At 37.6% G+C, this 21,355-nt stretch overlaps 1 protein-coding gene across 1 annotated transcript in view; it reads left to right on the top strand.

Annotated features, from left to right (window-relative positions):
- TCERG1L (transcription elongation regulator 1 like) overlaps positions 1-21,355 on the top strand; it is a 303,390-nt gene that overhangs the window by 226,299 nt on the left and 55,736 nt on the right. The window contains exon 8 of the mRNA XM_074236291.1: positions 18,998-19,152. Within this exon, the coding sequence (XP_074092392.1) occupies positions 18,998-19,152 (155 nt within the window). The remainder of the gene's footprint in view (positions 1-18,997; positions 19,153-21,355) is intronic.

Raw genomic sequence — 21,355 nt, forward strand, 5'->3', positions numbered from 1 at the left:
AGAAGAATTTTTCCCTTGTTGGCTTCTCTCTTTTTTAATGATTCAGAACATTATTATTTTTTTGTTTTGCTTTCACATAAAAAACTTCTCCAAACGAATGTACAGACAAACTTAATCATGGAAGTTGATCCACGTTCACTGAAGGGAGGAATAAGCTCTTTGATATTACCAGTATGGTGCTGACTCTGACATTCTTATTTGACCTATGGTTCATTGAGTTCCCTGTTGATTTGACTCATTCACTATGGCTATTTCACATGCTACCCTCTGAGCTCCCTTTTTCATTCTGCCTCACATCATCCACAATCCTTCATGTATCTCTGAATTCTTTATATAAGGAAAGCTTCTTGAGACAAGTCCTGTCAGTGGTTGTTGTATTCATCACAGTATTCTATTCTGCCTGCTTGCTCAGCAACTGGCACATCGCCTTGCTTATTGGAGCCATTTCTAAATGCATGAAGAACTGAATCCTACTGTAATTGTTAACCAAGCTTCTACTGGATGTTTCTAAAACATCGCTTTGTGCCTTTTCATACCAACTGCCCGTGAATCATTAGAAATGAGGAGTAGCCCTGCAGAAATGGACATCCATAGAGAAAACAATGATATTTTAATATAAGGCTACAGGAGGTTGAATGAGAATTAGTTTCTAAAAAAATACATAGCAAATTGCTCTCAGTTTAATAGTGGTGAGATGGTCTTGTCAGGATGGGTAGGCCCAAATTAACATTTCCCTAGGAAAATAGAAGATGAGAGATGGAGGCAGGCCAAGCTGCTTTCAACCCAAAGCACTTTTTTGGCTAAAAGTTATTTCTATAAGGCAGAGATCCATGGAGGATTTCTGGGAGAAAATGAAGAGGAGTTGGGTAAGATTTTAGGTGGGTTTATGTTCTGTACTGGGAAGGATACTGTGACTTTTGCATATCTATATCTATCTATCCATCTATCTATCTATCTATAGATAGATATAATATCTATCTATCCATCTATAGATGGATAGATAGATAGATATTATATATTGCACCCTCAGTCTTTGCTTTTTAATGATAACAAATGTTCTTTGTCATATTTAAATACAGTTGGTTCATGAGGCCTGCCTGACCCCCATTTTCACACCATTGAGGGTCTCTTTGCTCCACTGAAGATCCTTTCTGCTCCATATTTGTTTCTTTCAGAAACCACATTTCCCCTAGAAGTGGTCCCTAGATTCTGAGGTGCTTAGACCTCGTGGCAAGGTGGCAGAGTCCTCAGAAATCTTAACTTGATGTGCCATCCTTTTGATTATGGTTTCCCTTGTTGTTGTATTGTCCTCCTGGAAAGCAACATTACATGCTGTATGAGATGACATTTTCATTAATCTTGGCATCATACATATGGAAACCTTAGTAATAACTCACTTCACTGACATTACAATCTGCTACCATAAAAAAAACCCTGCTGCCATGGGGAGCTATGAATTTTTCACTCAATTAACTTAAATCATTCCACAGTTCTCCATTTGAGTGTGCAATGATTATTATTCAGCCTTTACTCAGAGTCAACTGTGCACAAAGAGGACCGAGGAGCAAAAAGAAAATGTTGGCAGCCTTGGAGCAGAACAGTAGCAATATTTCCTCAATCACCTATAATCCATATGATCAATCTCTTCTTAAATTCATGGGATGATATTAGCTAAGATTTTTAATATCAGCTGAGAATCATGAGGTCACAAGTCACATTTTTGGCCAGCTGCTTTCCCATCTAATCTACCAAAAGACCAATAGGATGGCTTAGTCTAGTCTCGGTATACTCCAGCTGCCTCATTCCTTTTACAGAGGAAGCAATGAGGTGAGTGTGGGATCAGGTTTAGGAGAGTCAGTCAATCCTAAGCAAGGTCAGAAGCTGTAACCATTAGCAGCTATCCACTCTTCTTTTCTGGTTATTCACACCTTTGAAGATATTAAAAGTTTTTGGTTGTTTGTTTTTCCACTGGGGACAATTTACATAATGGAGGAGAATATTCAGTAGATCAACATATTTTCATGTCAAGGGACAGCTTTCTGAGTTAGGAAAAAAATCTTCATAACAAATAAATGAGTGTGAAACTTCAATCAATGTGCTGAGGGTTATGACATAGGCTTTGGAGATATAATTTTGGTGGCCCAAGCCTCTGGTCTAAAGAACAATTATTTTTCTGGTGATATCTACCTTGCAATATAGAACTGTCCCATCAGAATGATGATGAGATATTGTCTTCAAGGCAATGTTAACATGAATGAATAATTTGTTATTTTAATGGAGACTTTACTCTTTATTTTTCATTGCTGGTAACACATAGTATCTCTTGTGTATTTGAAGAAGTTGTACCAGGGTCTCATTATTTATCATGCAGCTCAGTGATGACTGGCAGTTTTTCAATCAACCAGGAGATATCAATTGACTTGGCATTTTGCCAATCTAGACACAAAATAAGTTTTGATGGAAAGGCGGTAGGAATACTGTCAGATTCTTGAACTGATCACCTTTTTTTTGTTAATCAATTAATCAATCAACCTATAACATTTATTAAGGATTACATTCATGTCAATATGATGTCTTATTTGTGAAACAGGAGACCAGTGCCATTGGATTGAAGAGGAAATGTGGGGGTTGCATACGTAGTAAATTTTTCCATATTGTCATAGAATGCATTATTGTGAAACTTGTCCATTGTGCAGGTTGGATATAAAACATGTCTGATCATTATGACACCATTTTGTGTTTTCTTGGCAAAAATGTTGGGATGGTTTGTGATTAAGGAACCAGAAAATGAGCTCCAATCTGAACTAAGCTTCCGAGCATTTAAATTCTGCTACAAAGAACGCGACTTCAATGTGTAGCCTCTGGTTACTTGAGTTCCATTCTGCCTGTGAGGAATCACTATTCAGAGCCAAGAAAGCGAGAGTAGAAAAGAAAAGAAAAATTCATTAGAAGAAGTTACAACACATAAGAAAATGGTAGATAAAGAAAGACAAAGACAAAAGAGCAGTCAAGCTGAGTTTGACTGGGCCAACTTTACTTTATAAAAGTTTGTTCTCTTCCCTATTCCTTTCCCTAAAGATGTCACAATCCAGATCTAATAACTTAAGTAGATGATGAAAGTAGATATCAGATATCAGATAATCCAGTCCTCTGATTTTTCATATTTGCAAATTGAGGCCCATGGAGGATAAGTGCCTCTCCAGAAGCTGTAGAAATGATAACAAATCATGAATATGGGATACTTTACAAGATGAAAAAAATGTTACAATCCAGATTAAGACTAAGCAGTCAAGTTTAGGGAACCTGGGTTTAGCTTGAGAAACTGAAAATTAAGGAGGGCAGTTGGCCAATTATTTGGAGAGGAATCATAGCTTGGTTCAAATGCTTGAAGGATTCTCTTATGGAAGTGCATTTATCTCTAATGGGAAAAACAAGGAAAAAAAGGGGAAAAAAGACAGAAAGAAGAAAAACAGATGGAATCCCAGAAAGATAGAGTTTACAAAAGGGTCCTGGTCTGCCTCAAGAGATGATGGCCTTCCCCCCATTGTAGATTTCTAAACCGACTATAGATTACCACTTACTAGCAAGATGGTAGTGTATATCTGGGTTTCTGATCAAATAAGATGAGAAAGATACTCCAGGGATGCTGGGTAAATCTGCATTGGAGACTGTCAAATTTCCCAGTACAATCTTGTTTGGGGTCATTAACAATTTGTAAAATATTTTCTTTCCAAGTATTATGAACACATTTTCAATTGTACATAGCTCATTTGAGAAGGGGAAACACACATTATTAGCCATTTGATATTAGTGGCAGGTGAAAAGAAATCCTTTCTTTGGCTCCTGTTTCCTGGATGTTAATTGATAACACAGGAAGGTGAATAGAACAACAACATATCCAATTTAAAATGAAAATCTCTTGGTCTAAATCAATATAGATTACAAATTATTGGAGAATGCATTAAAGATGAACATTTGAATGTCATTGTTTTAGTGAATAGTCAAAAATAGGCTTTTTTAATGGGATATTTTCCTAGGTGTTTCTCATGCTTTGTACTGAGGATTTGTAATAAAATTATAATTCAAACCATCTTAACAGGAAATTTGGTGACACAAATAGGCTACTACAAATTATTAAAGGGAAGTTGTGTAAAGATGCCTATCAGCAATAGACATGACCAGAGAAAAAGAGACACAAGAAAAATGAGGTTGGCTATAACTAAGAGATTTCCTCCATGCTACATTGATATTATCCTATGTCAGAAGTAGAAACTTAGGACCCTTTTTGGTACTATATGGAAAATGAATAAGGTTAAGTATATCTGGGATGCATGGAATGAATGGGTCAGGAATCAAAACACACATGGGGTTAGATTGAAAACTACATTTAACATGCTTATGATCAGAAAGATATAAAAACAATTATAGGAGGTAAAAATTCCATAACAAAAATGAAAACAGAATTTTCCTTCCAAATGCTGTCCCTTTTAAAGTCATTTATTTATTTGTTTGTTTGTTTGATTATTTAATTATTCATCATTTATTTCTAATAATAATGCTATAGCTTCATCTTGGGATTCGATGTCCTGAGCTTTATCAGATGCACAGATCAAAGTGCAGTTTACCTGTATTCCTTTGCAGGGTAGGATTTTCTTCTTCCATCACACAGTTAGTTATGAGATCAAAAGGAAATGAGCAGGGATGCCAGAGCCTAAGTATCCTGTTCCCTTGTCATGGAGCTTATCTGAGAATTTTTGCTTTAGAGTTCAAGTATTTATTGCAATGAGGGGAGAAGGAAGTCTACACAGGCATAGGCACTAATATTATATTATCCTGGGAAGGAGCAGAAGTCTTGGAAATGTCCTAGCCACAATTGTTGGACTTTTAGAAACATTTTATGAAAACCAATGGAGAGGAACACTTTTGTCTTGACTTTTTCTCCTTCTGTGAACATATCTGATAGTAGAGCCCTTCATGCTTCTTGCCTTTCTATTACATCAACAGGAGACCTTCCTTCTTGTTGATATGTCCTCATCCTCTGTTGGCTGAAGTGTACACGCATGTATTAATGCCTGCTCTATGCCTGACTGCCTTGAGTTTTATAAATTCATTTCATTTGACCCCATTATAGGAGACATTTTTAAAGCTGATGTTTCTATATAGTTTTAACAAATGATAATAAACAGGAATGACATTAAAGATTGAGATACCTGCTCAGCATGTGCTCTGGGAATGAAGGAGGAAGAAGGGAAATAATGTTACCTTTGTTTTATATATGGATGGCAACTAGTGAGAACTAAGAAAAAAAAAGATCAGAAAGTTGTATTGTTCTTCTTGCAAATATTCAGATTTTCTCCAACCTGAAGAAGTGAGATGGAAGTTTTTTGATTAGTTTAGGTGTCAGAAAGTACTCTGTTAATTATGCAGAATTTGCCAAGGAGCTTATGATGCCTTTGTTTTATACTATTAGAAGAAATGCAATGCCACATGCTCCCCGTTGGATAATTAAGATATGTTCCATGTCAGAGAACAGTGTGTGTGTCCTGTGATGGGGAATGGGGCAACAAACAGATGTTAAATATCTAATTACCTTCAGTTGGCCACTTGGTTGAGGTTTCATTAGGCCACTGCCACACAGATTCATGTCAAACAGCCCTCTGGAGTTGAAAGTCTAGCCTTTAGCTTATGACTGGAATAGGATCATGTATATTGTCACAGGCTGCTCATTTTGGGTGATAATTCCCTAGGTTCAAAATTCCCTCCTCAGCCCCTGGAACCAGCTCATGCTGTGAGTCTCCTACAGAGGCCAAGTTCTGTCCTGCTTAAAATCTAGAGAGACTCTAATGTAGAAGAAATGTAGCTATTAGTATTGTCTTTCAATGACTTCCACTGAGAACTTGAAATAAAGATTTACGTACACAATTTGTGGATGGTTTTGTCCTAACTGCGACAATTCAATATGTAATTGAGGACCTAGGAGTTATAAGGGAATCATGAAGTCCCATTGAGTTTAGTCATCAATCACTGATGCTCAGAGGCCTCCTATTTTGTGCAATTTACGGAAAAACTCCAGAGATCCATCTGAGCAATGCTAGCCTACAAAGATCCTTTTTCTGACAAGAAAAACGAGATTATCTTGGACAGCACCTTTTTTTTTTATTTTCCTGATATACTCAATTTGTATATGAAATTATGCTGAATCCATAATGTGGTTATCCTTATCCAGCTATCGAGCTATTTAGCTATTCATCACATAGCAAACCATAACTCAATATTTTCCATGCTCAGAAAGTACCCAGGTCTTCATAGTGGGTATGACTGAATGATACTGTAACCCAGTTTCTAGAGCAGGACAAACTGTTCAACTTCCAGGCCACATGTACTTATGAGATACCAACTGTGCCAGACCCTTTGTGCAAATCTGCCCTGATGGTGAAACAACATGAAACACCGGATACAAAGAAAGTATACACAGAGTAGATGGAAGGTAATCTCTGGAAATCCCTCTCTCCCAATAATCCCTTTAAAGGACAAGCAACACCTCGCCAGTTTTTGAATACTTCTAGGGAGGCAAACCTTCCTCCCTCTCAAGAGAATACTGTCCCCTTTGGTGCAGCATAGTCACTATGGAAAAAGAGGCCTATTACAATGTATACCCATTGGTGCTAATTGTAAACTTCCAAGACCTTGACAGCAATCACAGCACCCTCTCTGGAGCTCTCACTTCTCCAGATGTATTTCCCAATTGCTATGAGTGAGCCTCCTATACAATACAAAGCAGATAGCTATTACCATTATTGTCTCTCTTCTCATAATCCTTCCTAAAATAAGATAACCAAGGTGAATATAGGCCCCTCCAAATGGGGACAGAGGAGAGAAGAGAACAGGCCAGGAGAGGTAAAATACAATGACCACTCCTTGGGCAAGTCATAGGAAAGTACTAAAGACAAAATGTATCACTCATTTCCTCAAGAAACAAAAGATGCTGAAATATCAGTGTTTAGACCAAATGACTTTATATAACAAAAAGTTATGGACTTTCACTTTGTTTCCTAGACCTTTACAGCCATATGTCTACAAGATTTTATGAGGAAACTATGAGAGAAAAATCAATACACATACATACATTGACAGATACAGTAATGTCCAGATATGTACCGTGCTTCTCTTTTTGTCTTCTGTATAGATTATATGGTGCTAGATATAGATTATTAGATGTCGACTATATGGATCCCAGAAGTCATCTTTGTTGAGTTAATGTGAACTTTCAGGGTGGTCTTCAGGATGTTTTGTTGAGTATGGAGTCTTAAGTTGGTTTTTTAATCATTCTTAACTCTTACATGTTTATCATTTCTCATTTATTATTTACATAATATTTTCTATCAAACTTATTGAATTGACAGGGACAATAATAAGGAATATCATTAAAACATTAAAATACTGAGTAAGAGGATTCAGAAAAATCTTGAAAACTAGAATGTTGGACTTGACCTAATCAGACAGAGTGCACTTGAAATAACTATAAGGAGGTATATGTGGGAGCAAATAATCCTCAGCATGTGAGCAGGTATCAAACCATCAATTCACCAGTAAAATGGCCTAGGAGCTATATTGGACCGCAAGCTCCATGGGAATTAGCAGTATGAAAGGTAACCAGAAAAGCTCATAGGATCTTTGACTGAATTGAGAGACACAGCCATAGCAAGAGGCCCTATTAGATTCTCTGGTCAGGAACCATGGACATAGAGACCCTGGAGAACTCTGAGAGAAAGGCAGCCAGGATCCTGAAGGACCTTAGATGACCACTTAAAAAAACTGGGTTCTCTCTATCCTAGATAAGAGAAATTCTAAGTAGGTTATGATTGCCACCTTCCCACATGGGAAAGACTGCCAAGCAGAATGAGCCTTCTCATTCTTTGCTAGAAGGGAGAATCAGGGGCAATGAATCCAAGTGGAATGTGACAGTTCTGATGTAGGTGAGAATGAAGGAGGCAGCGTTCTCCAGATTATACTTGTCCAAAAGTACAGGGAATTGCTGAAGAGTTATAGATTCCTTCTTTCTTGTTGTATTAGCCAATGATCATATAACTAACTGCTTAGCAAGCAAGAGTGACGTGAGGGAAATTTTGTCCATCTACTACTTCAATTAGAGGCTCTCTGAGATTCAGTCAAGTGACTTATAAAGTTTGCCTTTTATTGCAGAAGGAAACTTAGGGTCATGCTCAAATGAAAGTTATTCTCAGATTATCTCCCCCTCCCCAATTTATTCTGGGGTCCAGCTCCTGGTTTTTCTGTAACAACCTGCTCAAAATCTAAATCTTAAGAGCCAAAACCAGTGGAATTCCATCCACTTGTCTGGGAAAAGGGGAGCAAGAGATGGAGATATACTTTGAATTTTTGTTCAAATTCCAGAAAATAATTGGTAATATGCTGACATTTACATATACACACACATATATATTTTTATTCAAAAAATATTTTATCTCTATTTTATAGACTAAGCCAAGAATTTCTATAATATAATAAAAAATGTTTGCACATGAAACTTCAAATAAAATATGGAAACCTTTCTATTTTTACATAGATGTATTTATATTTTATATAATTGAAAATATAAAGATATATTTTCATACCAGGTTTTTATAGTATCCATCCATTCATCCATTCATAAATTCAACAAGACTATAGCAGGTCTTTACTACATGTGAAAGTATTTATAATTACTTATATGGCTTAATTTATCTTACAGAGTCTATTGTTCATCCCTCATTCTTAGCAAATTCTGTGTGTAAATAGATGCTCTGGGCCCACTGGGGAGTTTTGCCATTAGTCTCTCCTAGCACTGGTTGGAACTTTAGAAGCTCAGGCCCTGGCCCAGTCCCAAAGAACCATGCAAGGGGCTCTGGAGTTCCCTGAATCAATTGCTCTTCATGCTTATGAAGATTTCCTGGCTTTAACTAATCATCATTTAGGGCACAATTTCCTGCCCATAAGATGGGGCTGTCAGGAGGCACAGCTGTAAGTGGATAGTCTCCTTTTAGCCACTCAGGCATTTTGTGAATCTGCTGAATTGAGAGAGGAGAAGAAAAAAGAGAAACAAGAGCCAGGGAACAAAAATTAAAATTGTCTATAATTATAAAGAAAGCAAACATAAACATATTATTTTCAATGTGCATAAAAAGGAGATGCAAAATTAACTTTCCATTATACAAGTGGCTAGAAACTAACCATAAGAAAAGATCCCAGCATCTCTGGAGGATCACTCTTCTTTTCTGCAGTCAATGCTCCTGTTTTAGCTCTTCAGGGTGCCTGGGGCCCAGTGACATGATGATTTGTGTTCCTTCTTAAAATGGACCTAAGTAAAATGTTGACCCTCTAGTCTCCCTGTTGTAATCATTGCCCATCACATCCCTCATTTGCATCCTTGATCCTCATACCTGAGATACCCTATCCTAGTAATCAACATACAAAGATTTAGACTGAATTTATTTCTTTCAAGCTGGTTTGTCCTAAGCTTTTCAGGCTCCTAGGTGCCATCAATAGTAGTCTGAATCAAGGTCATGAGGACTTGAGAATGAAATGTGCCATTCAGAGGACTTCAATTCTTACCAGAGTTACCTGAGGCAAAATCTGACTCAGTATGCCACAAAGACAATATGTGTGTTTGTGTGTGTGTGTGTGTGTGTGTGTGTGTGTGTGTGTGTGTAGGTGTGTGTGAGGTAAAATGTAGTGAGGCTCAATTCCCTTCTCTCAGACTCAGTTTGCTTATCTGTAAAATGAAAGTTTGGTCTGTATGGCTTCTGCCATCCTCTGCATGTCTAGGTCTATGATCCAAGGCACTGTATCAGTGGAGCTGGGATCTCCCCAAGGTAAGCACTTTTCCAGTAGTACAGATCATCATTCATCTAGATCTTCTCACACCTATGTGAAATAAACCATGTTTTCCTCAAAATCTTACTTATTAAATCCACCCATTGTGCCTGTCTCTTTCTTCTTGGCCTTTTAATATTCCATGACGATCAGGGCAGCTCTTTACCTGTCAATTTGATATCTCTCACTCTCAAGGTATGAACAGCCTTCTTCTATTCAAAGCAGAAATTTATTGGATAATATATATATTTGTCCTCATTCTTGCATATATGTCATCGTTGAAAATCTGCTGGAGCTGACATCTGCCCCCCATATCTCTTCAAAATAACCCATCAATCTGATGCTTCAGTGCCTGCTGTGTTCTGTGATTTGCAGCCTTGCACTCTCCAGAATATTAGTACTAAAAAGATGGTAGTAGGTCAGGATTGTTGACAGTGCTGAACAGTTTCCCAGACTTCCCTCTTGTTGTCTTCCATTGCAAACTCCCTGGTAGGTGCTTCAGTCCCTCCTATTCACTTTCCTGCACTCCTATGCCTTTTCCTTATTACAAGTTTCTACTTCTCCATTGGGCAACTAAATGGTACAGTAGGGAGAGTGAGAGGCCTGGAGTTAGGAAGATTTGAGTTCCCATCTGGTCTTGGATATGTAAAATCTGTGTGACCCTGGGCAAGTCACTTAACCCAATTTGCCTCAGTTTCCTCATATGTAAGGTTAACTGGAGTAGGAAATGGCAAACCACTCCAGTATCTTTGCTAGGAAAATCCCAAAAGGAGTCATGAAGTGTTGGACATATAAAAGACTCCACAACACCCCTTCAATGCCTTGCCTCTCCTTCATTTTCATGCCTCTTTCTAAGGTCACCTGCCCTAACCTAACCCCTGAGACTCTGAGAACAAGAGATCTTGGGGAGAGGTAGTGAGGGCCTAAATAAAGATAAAAAGTATAAGAATAAGAACCAGTTTATCTGAAGCTGTCCAATAGTCAGCCTTTGGATTCTCCATAGGTGCACATTCATTTTCTCTCCTCCAAGTTCCATGATGGTTGATGTGGCACAGCCCAGAAGATAGACCGTATTCCCTGGAGGATGGCATTCTCATTTGTCTCCGAATACATTAAGGCTCAGACACCTCAATTTTTCACAGAATTGGTGAACTTTAGAAAGTCTGTCACTCTCTTACCTAGACCTATCTTGCATACATCCCACAAAAATATAATGTATATGGAATAAATTAAAAGTAGTTCTCCCCTAGAGTGGCACATTTTTTTAAAAAAGAGAAATGTATATTGATTCCAGCAGCAACATAGTCAAAAAGGCTAATTGGGAGGGTTAGTTCAGCTTCCTCAAACCCTGTAATGTATTCCAAAGCCCAGTGGGAGAGAGTTGGGAAGGAGCCATGCCTTGAGCTGGCTTACTGATACTCCTTCCTTCTCAAGCCTAATTAAGAGCTGACAGTATATATTTTTCTATGTGTACTCAGAACTGTAGCAAGTTTTCCTAGGCAATGAGGTTTTTTTTTTTGCTTTTCCTGATGGTGTCTTTGAGACTTTTCATATGAATTTTCTCCTTTGTCGCTAAAATGAAAAATAGGTTTCCCAAGTTCTCTTTGAAAGAAGTGTTATTGCTGCAATGTCCTCGTTCAGGAGTTTAAACACAAAACATGCTTTCCCACCTATCCACCTGTGACACTAATGGTACAAATGCAGATTTGTGCCATTGGGACTGAAAAATAAATACTATTAGTGCCTGAAGATCACTTTGCATCCAAAATATTTAATTTTAAATTGTTGCAAAATGAGAGATTCAGAGAAGAAAGAGAGAAAAACAGGAGGGGAGAAGAGAGGGAGACAGACAGAGAGAGACAGGGAGAGAGAGGGAGAGAGAGACAGAGACAGAGATAGAGACAGAGGAAGGGGGAAGAGACAGAGCAATAGAGACAATGAAGCAGAGGCAGAGACAGACACACAGAGAGAGAGACAGAGAGACAGAGACAGAGACAGAGAGAAAGACAGAGAGAGACAGAGACAGACAGGAAGGGGGTAGAGACAGAGTAATAGAGACAATGAAGCAGAGACAGAGACAGACACACACAGACAGAGAGACAGACAGAGACAGAGAGAAAGACAGAGACAGACAGAGGAAGGGGGAAGAGACAAGAGACAGACAGAGCAATAGAGACAAAGAAGGAGAGAGAGAGAGAGAGAGAGAGAGAGAGAGAGAGAGAGAGAGAGAGAGAGAGAGGCAGACAGAGAGAAAGACAGAGTGAGACACAGGGAGAAAGACAGAGACAGTGATGCAAAGACAAAAAAAGACAGAAAGAGAAAAAGAGAACTAAAGAGACAAAGAGAGAAATGGGGGAGTGGAGAGAAAAGAAGGAAGGGTTAGGGTTATAAACTGAGAGAAATAGAGAGAATATGTATAACACAAAGTCACTGGTCTAGAAAGGGTTAGAAGGGTTGGATCAAAATCAAAGCCCAGAGATGTGTAATGGCTATTCCAGTGTCTTGAGTTTAAACAATGGTTAGACCCCATGTGACTAGACTGCTCATTCATAATCTCTTTGCGCTCTGATGAGGAGAGATATGAGAAAACCTGCATCACAGGGTCTCTGGTCAAATAGGAATTATCTCTGGCAGATCCACTATGCCAGAAATCAGCAGTCTGGATAAGTTATGTGAATTCAGTAATTAATATTTACAGGAAATCTTTAATTTATTGCAAATTTTCAGGGTCACAAGAGAGATGATTCCATTGTAATGAAGATGGCTTGCATATAGGATTGTGCATGTATCCCATAAATAAGAAATACCCTCAATTTCTTCCTCCCACTCTGGATAGAATATCAACCAAAGACAGTGGTAAGGTATTTGGTCTAAAGGAAAAGCTCTTGGGATTCAGTCTTGGCTCTATTACTGATCCTGTCAGCAGACATAAGAGAATCACTTGAAGCTGCCAGATTTCTATGTTTGCACCAGATGACGACTTTGGGCCCTAAACCCCCTGTGATCGACCAGTGATGTCTTCTCTTTGTTCATACTGAACTGTCCAAGTGACTTGTCATGTCTACACTTGACATGACTTGACCCGTCTTTGACTTGTGCCTTCTCCTAAGACAGGTTCCCCAGCCACACACACACACACACACACACACACACACACACACACACACACACACACACAGACACCCTGAAAAATCTGGGGAAGCAGGAGGGTTACTCAAATATTCAGTTTTTCCAGACAAAGTGAAAATATATCAATATGAAAATCACTGCAGGAACATTAAAAATGTATCATTCTGATGGACTGAGGTCTCCTGGTTTGCCACGGCTTTCTGCAAGCCCAGCTAAATCCATAGAGGACTGCTAAGGATTGTCAGTCTCCAATAGTGTGTCACTGCTTCCTCATCTCCATGGTGAGCAGAATTAGATGCTGAGTCAAGGGGAGAAGCAAACTTCCCCAGGTTTCTGGGCAGCACCTTCTGATTCTTATGCCAATCTATTTGACCTCTGAGGAATAGATTGGCGCCAATAGCACCTGCCAGATTTCACCTGGGACAAAAATCCAAGTCTTATAGCCAAGACGATAATTTTCATTGTCTTCCAATAGCATTCCTTAGTGATACTAGACTATTAGAATAAAATGTAATATCTTCACTTTGTTCTTGGAGAACTCAGCTGCTAATCTTGGGACACATTCCTTTCCTGATGCCTGAATCTGAAAGGGAAATAACCAAACTCTTATTGTACATTTTATTTTCACTTCCAGCCCTGGCTTCCACCAAGGGACTTCAGGAAGTAACTGAATTGTGCATAATTCACAACCTTGTATAATTACCTTCAACTATGTTATATGCCCCAACCGTGTCTGCTGCCACACTTAGCATCCATGACCAAAGAATACTGGTCCCCATTGGGCAGCCAGAGAGGTTACTATTTCTTGAAGTCTAGGCTGGTGTGAATCCAGGCCATGTTTTCTGAGAGTGCATGCAAACCAAATCATTTGGGAGCCCACTGCTTCTCCAGCACAGTGGTCTTGCCTCTGACTTTTCAGTTCTTTCTAGACTCATGAAGACTACAAAATGGTGCAGAATTTACATGGAGAGATTGCCTCTGACCTGAGAAATTCTCCAGCTCTGATTTTTTGATCTTGTGATCTCTGAATAAGATTTGAGATTTGTTGATATCTAGAAAGGTTTTCTAAAAGTGCCCACACTTGAGTGTACACTGACATGTCATGACCAAGGACAGATGAGGAAACCTAGTCATGCTTTCTCAATGTTATTTTTATTTGTTTGTTTGCTTGTTTTTTTTTCTTGAGTTTGGCTTGAAAAAGTCACCCAAACCTGGATTTCTAAACATATTGGTCATCTTTTTTTTTTTAGGATTTTGCAAGGAAAACGGGGTTAAGTGGCTTGCCCAAGGCCACACAGCTAGGTCATTATTAAGTGTCTGAGACCAAATTTGAACCCAGATACTCCTGACTTCAGGGCCAGTGCTTTATCCACTATGCCAGCTAGTTGCCCCAATATTGGTCATCTTTTAGTGTATGGAGCAGGAATAGCAATCTCATAGCTTTGCCTCTCCAGAGTGTGTTGGACAGGACTGTCCTGAATTGGACTGGTTGGGACTAAACTGTTTTCTCTCTCTCTCTCTCTCTCTCTCTCTCTCTCTCTCTCTCTCTCTCTCTCTCTCTCCCTATATGACTAAATTGGTCCTTAATTATTAGACATGGGTTGAAGGTTTGGGAAGAAGTTTTGGATGTCATAACATCCAGTATGAAGCTAAATTATCTTAAGAGAAATAATCTATGTTTAGATTCATTTACTCCATGGCCAAGAGATGGGCTCCTAACCCATATATAAATATGCCAAATATGGGGACCACCAGTAACTCAGGTTGTGCACAGAGAACTTCCCAACAATATGTGATCATACTTATCATATATGATTAGTATTGCTGCAGGGATCTCTGGGCACAATGGAAGGAAATGTGGTGGGGGGGGCAGCTGCCATGCCCATGGATTAGAAAATGCCATTCAAGATCTCCTATCCAGAGACTGAAAAACTTCCATAAGACCTAGTGGATTAAAGTTGTGGATTCAGTACAACTGACCCCCTCTACATTAGGAATTCTGACCATGAACCTGAGAATATATCAATCCCTATGCCATCAGACAATTTTTTCATTCAACCCAGCACTGTCTCCATTAGCCATTGTAAAGATGCACAACTTTGCCATTCACCACTCCCAATAGTCAATTTTCATTAACCACTTTGCCCATTCACCCCTGTGTCCATTAAAACCATGCCCATTCACCCATGTTCTAATTAATTAACTTGTCCATTAAACATTATATTTATATGCTACTGTGCCATTTCACTCTTGAATCCAATAATCATGGAGGCCATTTACACCTACACCCATTAACACTATGCACACTTTCTACTGTGTACATTTGCCACCCTGATCATTAAGCACCATACCTAATAATTGCACTGATCCTTGTTCCTTATTTCTAATCAAACTTGTGCCCATTAATCCATTTCATGGATTAGTAATTGAAATTATTTCCCCTTACACCATTGAACACTGTACCCATTCTCTGTTGTGCCCATTTGATTTTGTGCTATATTTATCATATCCATGAGCCACAGTGCTCATTAGTGGCCATTAACCACAATATCTATCCAGCACCTACAATGCAGAAAGTCACTGTCAATTGAAACTAGCATGATGTTGGAACTGCAGTTGGTGATTTCATCAACCCCATCCACTTTTCTCTCACTTTCCTTTTCCAAAGATGCTAGCAATATTGTTTTTGACTGAGATAACTGAGATTTTTTTAGTGATGTATATCATGTATAGTTCTGCTACTACATTACTCAGGATTCCTTTTAAAATCCACCCTTTTGGTATGACTTTAATGCCTGATGGACCAATGTGACTTGTCTTGCTAACAAAGATGATTCAAATCTATCTTATCCAAGGACAATGAAATCTTGGGATGTCTGGATGAGTTTCTGAAGCAGGAGTCAGGGACCTGATCTGAACTGGAGAAGCGAAGTGACTGGTGAAGAAAACTGGCTTCAGTTTTTATCTGAAAGATTGTCTCTGAGTTCCTACCTCCACCAGATTTTATGCCATCAAGATAGTGGTGCATGCGTCACATTACTGGATGAATCTATAAAATTGATTAGAGCTATGCATCTCAGTATAGACTGCAGGAAGGGATCCAATTCATTTGGCATGAATCTACCATTCTTAGCCCTTTCATCTACTCTGCAAGTGTAGTAAAATGCAGCCATTTCCCAAAAGCAGAGGAGAATTTCCAAATGTGATCAGTGAAAGTGGGGTTCCTTACTCCACTCATTTATTTAATGTTGAGGAAACTGAAACCAAGGAGGAGACATGATTTTCCTTAGATCAGTCCAGTAGTTAATATTAGGGAAAACACTAGAATACCAGTCTCCTAAGCCTGATATTCTGGTTCTTTTTGCTTTGTTTTCTGCTTTCACAGATAAACTTCCAAAGAAAAATAATTTTAAATATAATTTTAATCATTTTAATCATTTTCTAATTTTTATTTTTTAAAATCTATTGGGAATTTTTATTACCATTAATTAAGATTTTCTCTTCTAAAATGGGCAAAATTTATCAGTTCCAAAGTCCCTAATGAAAAGAATAAGGATGAACCTTTGCTACTGAAATATGGCATTTAGATTTCTGTACTCTACTGTAATGTTTCTTAATTTTCATAATTTAATTTTGGTTAATATTAATTAAAATGTTTAATTAATATTTAATTAAGAATAAAGACATAAATGTCTTTATTATGCAAATATATAAATTTTATTAACTGTTGCAATCCTAGAGACTTTGAAAAGATAAAGTTGGGCATAGTGGTGTGATGGGATACACGTAAAAGTATGAATATGACTTTTATTTGATGGTGAATTTTAAAATTAAATTTTCCAAATGTGATCTATCCTATTTTTCACCCAGATTCAGTTCTTTATATACGATCCTTACTATAAAGACTCCTTGTGGTCTCATTAGGAAGGAAAATAATATCTGGAAAGCAGAATCTGAATTCTATTCAAGATTATGAGAGATGGCTTCTTTGATCAAATTCATTTCAATTTCTTTTTCCCAACTACATTCAAAGATAGTTTTACATGATCATTTTGGTAAGCTTTTAGGTTTCATATTATTCTCCCTCCCTCCCTTTCCTTGCCCCCTCCCCCAATAGGGAACGATATCATATAGGTTTTACATGTACAGCTATGCTAAACATATTTCCATATTAATCATATTGTGAAAGACGGATCAGAATACAAAGAAAAAATAATAATAAAAAATGACAAATTGGGGCAGCTAGGTGGTGCAGTGGATAAAACACTGGCCCTGGAGCCAGGAGGACCTGGGTTCAAATCCGGTCTCAGACACTTAATAATTACCAAGCTGTGTGGCCTTGGGCAAGCCACTTAACCTCGTTTGCCTTGCAAAAACCTAAAAAAACCCCAAATTTTTAAAATTGAAAATAGTAAACTTTGGTCTGAAATAAGACTTCATAGTTGCTGTTTTGGGATGTAGATAGTATTTTACGTCACTAGTTCTTTATAACTGTGTTTGATTATTGTAGTCTTGAAATAAACAAGTCTATCATAACTAGTCATATCACAATGTTGCTGTTAATGGATTCAGCTTTCTGGTTCTGCTCACCACACAGCATCAGTTCCTGCCAGTCCTTCCAGGCTTTTCTGAAGTACCAACCCTCATGATTTCTTATAGAACAGTAGTATTCAATCATATTCCTATGCCACAATTTGTTCAGCCATTCCCCAATTGATGGATAACCACTCAATTTCCAATTCTTTACCACAAGAAAAGAGCTGCTACAAATATTTTTAAACATGTGGGATTTTTTTTACCCTTTCCTGTCATCTCTTTGGCACTCTGAGCAATTAGTGGTATTGCTGGATGAAAGAGTATGCAGAGTTTTATTGGCCTTTGGATGTAGTTCCAAATTGATGTCCAAAAAGGTTGGATAAGTTCTCAACTCCAACAACTATGCATCAGTATCTCATCCCCTCCAACATTGATCATTTTCCCTTTTTGCTATATTGGCCAGTCTGATAGGTGTTGGGTGATACCTCAGACTGTTTTAGTTTTCATTTCTCTAATCAATAATGATTTAGAGGATTTTTTCATATGACTATGGATGCTTTAATTTCTTCATTTGATAACTGCCTGTTCATATTCTTTGGTTATTTTATCAATTAGGGTATGATTTGCATTCTTACAAATTTGGTTCAGTAATCCATTTTTTTTAAGAGATGAGTTCTTTAATTAAAAACAGTAGCTGTAAAAATTATTCCCCAACTTATGGCATTGCTTTTAATTTCAGTTGCATTGATTTTATTTGCGTAAAATTTTTTTCATTTAATGTAATGAAAAGCATTCATTTTACATTTTATGCTGTTCTTTATCTCTCCTATGATGATCATAAACTACTTCCCTTCCCATCGATCTGACAGATAGATTCTTCTTTGCTCTCCTAATTGTCTAAATTCTGTACCCGTTTTGACCATATTGTGGTATAAGATTTGAGGTGTTGGTCTTTGCCTATTTTCTGCCATACTATTTTCCAGTTTTTTTCAACACTTTTGTTAAAGATTGAGTTCTTATCCCAAAAGGTGGCATCACTGGGTTTATCTAACAGTGGGTTACTATAGACATTTACTATTATTCCTTTGTATCTAATCTCTTCCACTGACCCTCCACTTTATTTGATAGATGACTTCTTAAAGATATTTGTGCTTTTCCTTTGAGATTATCTAATGAAGTGACATGATCTTGAAACATAATATATTTGACACTTTTAATCCTGCTGGTGTTCTCAAATTGTGGATAGTACACAAGTGTTTGGATTATCGCCTGACAAATCCCTGACACAAATATATCATATTTAATATGACTTAGCAGTATGAGGGTGACATGTAGAGTTTGCAAATGTCTCAATTTTAATTCTCTTTGAAAGTTGTTATCTTTGTGAGTTTGAAAATATGCTAATGATTTTATTTCGATTTGTATTTAAATTGAACTAAGACTAGTTTGTTTATCAAACCAGGTGTGTTGTCTGGACTGGTGATGACCGAGTTTTCTTTTTCAACCCAACGATGCATCTCTCTGTTTGGGAGAAACCAATGGACTTAAAGAATCGAGGAGATCTCAATCGAATCATAGAGGACCCACCGCATAAACGCAAGCTGGACGCTTCAGCAAGTAACTAATAGCTGTGATTATTTTCATCTCTTTTATAAAAATGTTTTTGTTAATTAATTACCCCCATTGAACCAGGAAACCAAAATGAATTTTCTGGACAATATTGGAATTTGAGTCATGTTAAAGAGAGCTTTTTTATTTTTTTACTATTTTACTAATGTCATAATTATGGTACTCTTTGCTGAACTACCTGTACTCCACTTCTTTGACATAGTCAGCATACTTCCTTTATTTTTAGAACTGAGTTAATAAATGGTTGGTTTGTCAGGCAGAATGAATTTTTGTTTCATTCATGCAGCAGAGGAAAGCTATTCAAGTTTTCCCCACTAAAAATATTTCTTTTTTTTCTACTCAGACTATTTCTAGACATTAGCATGATTTATTGTTTTACTTTTTTTGCTGAAAACTTCTTAGTGACTAATTTAGAACAAATCATTGAGGCCCAATGTATCTAAACCCATGCTTCTGTTCTGTTTGATTTTTGTTTTGGGGGGATTTTGGGGGAGATTTGGGAATGATTGATGTAGGTAGGGACAATTCACTATGAGGGGTCTCCCTCTATCAGATCACTAAGTGATTAATCATTGATTGTCTCAGAAAGTTAACTGGTGATCTCTGAGGCAAAATGATGGTTCTGAGGACACACACACACACACACACACACACATCCATGCACAAATATACATACATACACACATGCAGATAGATTAAAGACAGAGTTATGTAGGTAGAGAGATTGATGATAGATATACAAATAGACAGACAGAATCACTGGAATGAGCACATATCTTGGATTTCTGGGCAACTCCCTATCCATTGTTCTATACTGTTTCTTATTCACTAAGCTAAATCTGCTTAATTATAATGAACAATTGTTGTTGTTATTGCCCTTGTCATTGTGTCATTATGTTTAATCAATGGTTTAATTACATTAAGAAGCCCACAGGCATAGATGCAGCTAGTGTTCTTTGGTCTCTGTGGAAGAGGAGTGGAAAAGTATACAGATAAGTTTAGTAGAGATTGGATCTGTACTCTACATCATCCTGAAAGTCACACTATGGAAAGAGTTAATTTTGAATTCATTCTAATAAATCTTTCATCCACTCTATAATGGAAAATCCTTGTTAAGGGCACAAAAGTGTCCATTATAGTTCTACTTACAAAGAAGATATCGAGGGGCTAGATGGCACTGGAGTCAGGAGTACCAGAGTTCAAATCTGACCTCAGATACTTAATAATTACCTAGCTATGTGGCCTTGGGCAAACCACTTATCCCCATTTGCCTTGCAAAAAACCTAAAAAAAATATACTGTAAGTCATTTGTTCTCAGCCCAAAGTATAGTTTCTGTTCTGGATTAGGAGATAGAACATAGCAAATGTAATCCTAACCTCTCAACATTAAAAAAAAAAAAACAATGACAGCATTTTATTTGATCGCTCTTTGTTTCTTTATTCTAAAATGTGAATAGAAGATTAGAAGTTCTATCCATTAAAAAGGTATTTGATCTTAGAAGGAATCATTAAAAATGATGCATCTCTTTCTCCTCTTCTTCTTCCTTCCTTCCTTTTCTTCTTCTTCTCCCATGGCTCCTTTTGCTTTGCCTCTACCCATATTACTACATCCTAACTACCACAGACTATCATTAAATCCCGGTTTTCTTCTTTGTGAAATGAAGGTATTGGAAGTAGATAATTTCCCAAGAACATTTTAGTCTTGAATACATGACACTTTGTTCCAGCGAATAAAAATGGCAGCCAGCTGTGATGAGTACAGAGAGAGCAGGAAAGGACTGACAGTTCAAATGAGGAAGATAACTCATGGAGAGTAGAGGGACTCTATGCCTTCAGTGACTTATTTAAGAAAAAGTTTTAAGAGCTCTTGGCAAGGATTAATGTACATATTCTTGGGCAAAACAATTTCTGCTTTGCTGGAACTTTGGGTTTGATTTGGTTTTTTCTCCCTGAATCAAGTCTCATTCCATCTCATAGGATTCCACTGTATAAAGAATAAAGGTTGCCCATAATTCTGATCATACCATCTGTGCTGAAGGTCAGTTGTTTCAAAATGTTTTTATTGCCAAGGTGCCAGGCAAGGACTTCATCATTTTCTTAGCTTCAATTTGATGAGGTTATTTATCTGTGAGGTTCAGATGTGGATAAATCTATCTATCTGTAGTCTGAAGGAATCCCATGTATGGCTTCA

The sequence above is a fragment of the Macrotis lagotis genome, chromosome 4 (assembly GCF_037893015.1).
Source record: "Macrotis lagotis isolate mMagLag1 chromosome 4, bilby.v1.9.chrom.fasta, whole genome shotgun sequence".
In the NCBI taxonomy this organism is placed as follows: domain Eukaryota; kingdom Metazoa; phylum Chordata; class Mammalia; order Peramelemorphia; family Peramelidae; genus Macrotis; species Macrotis lagotis.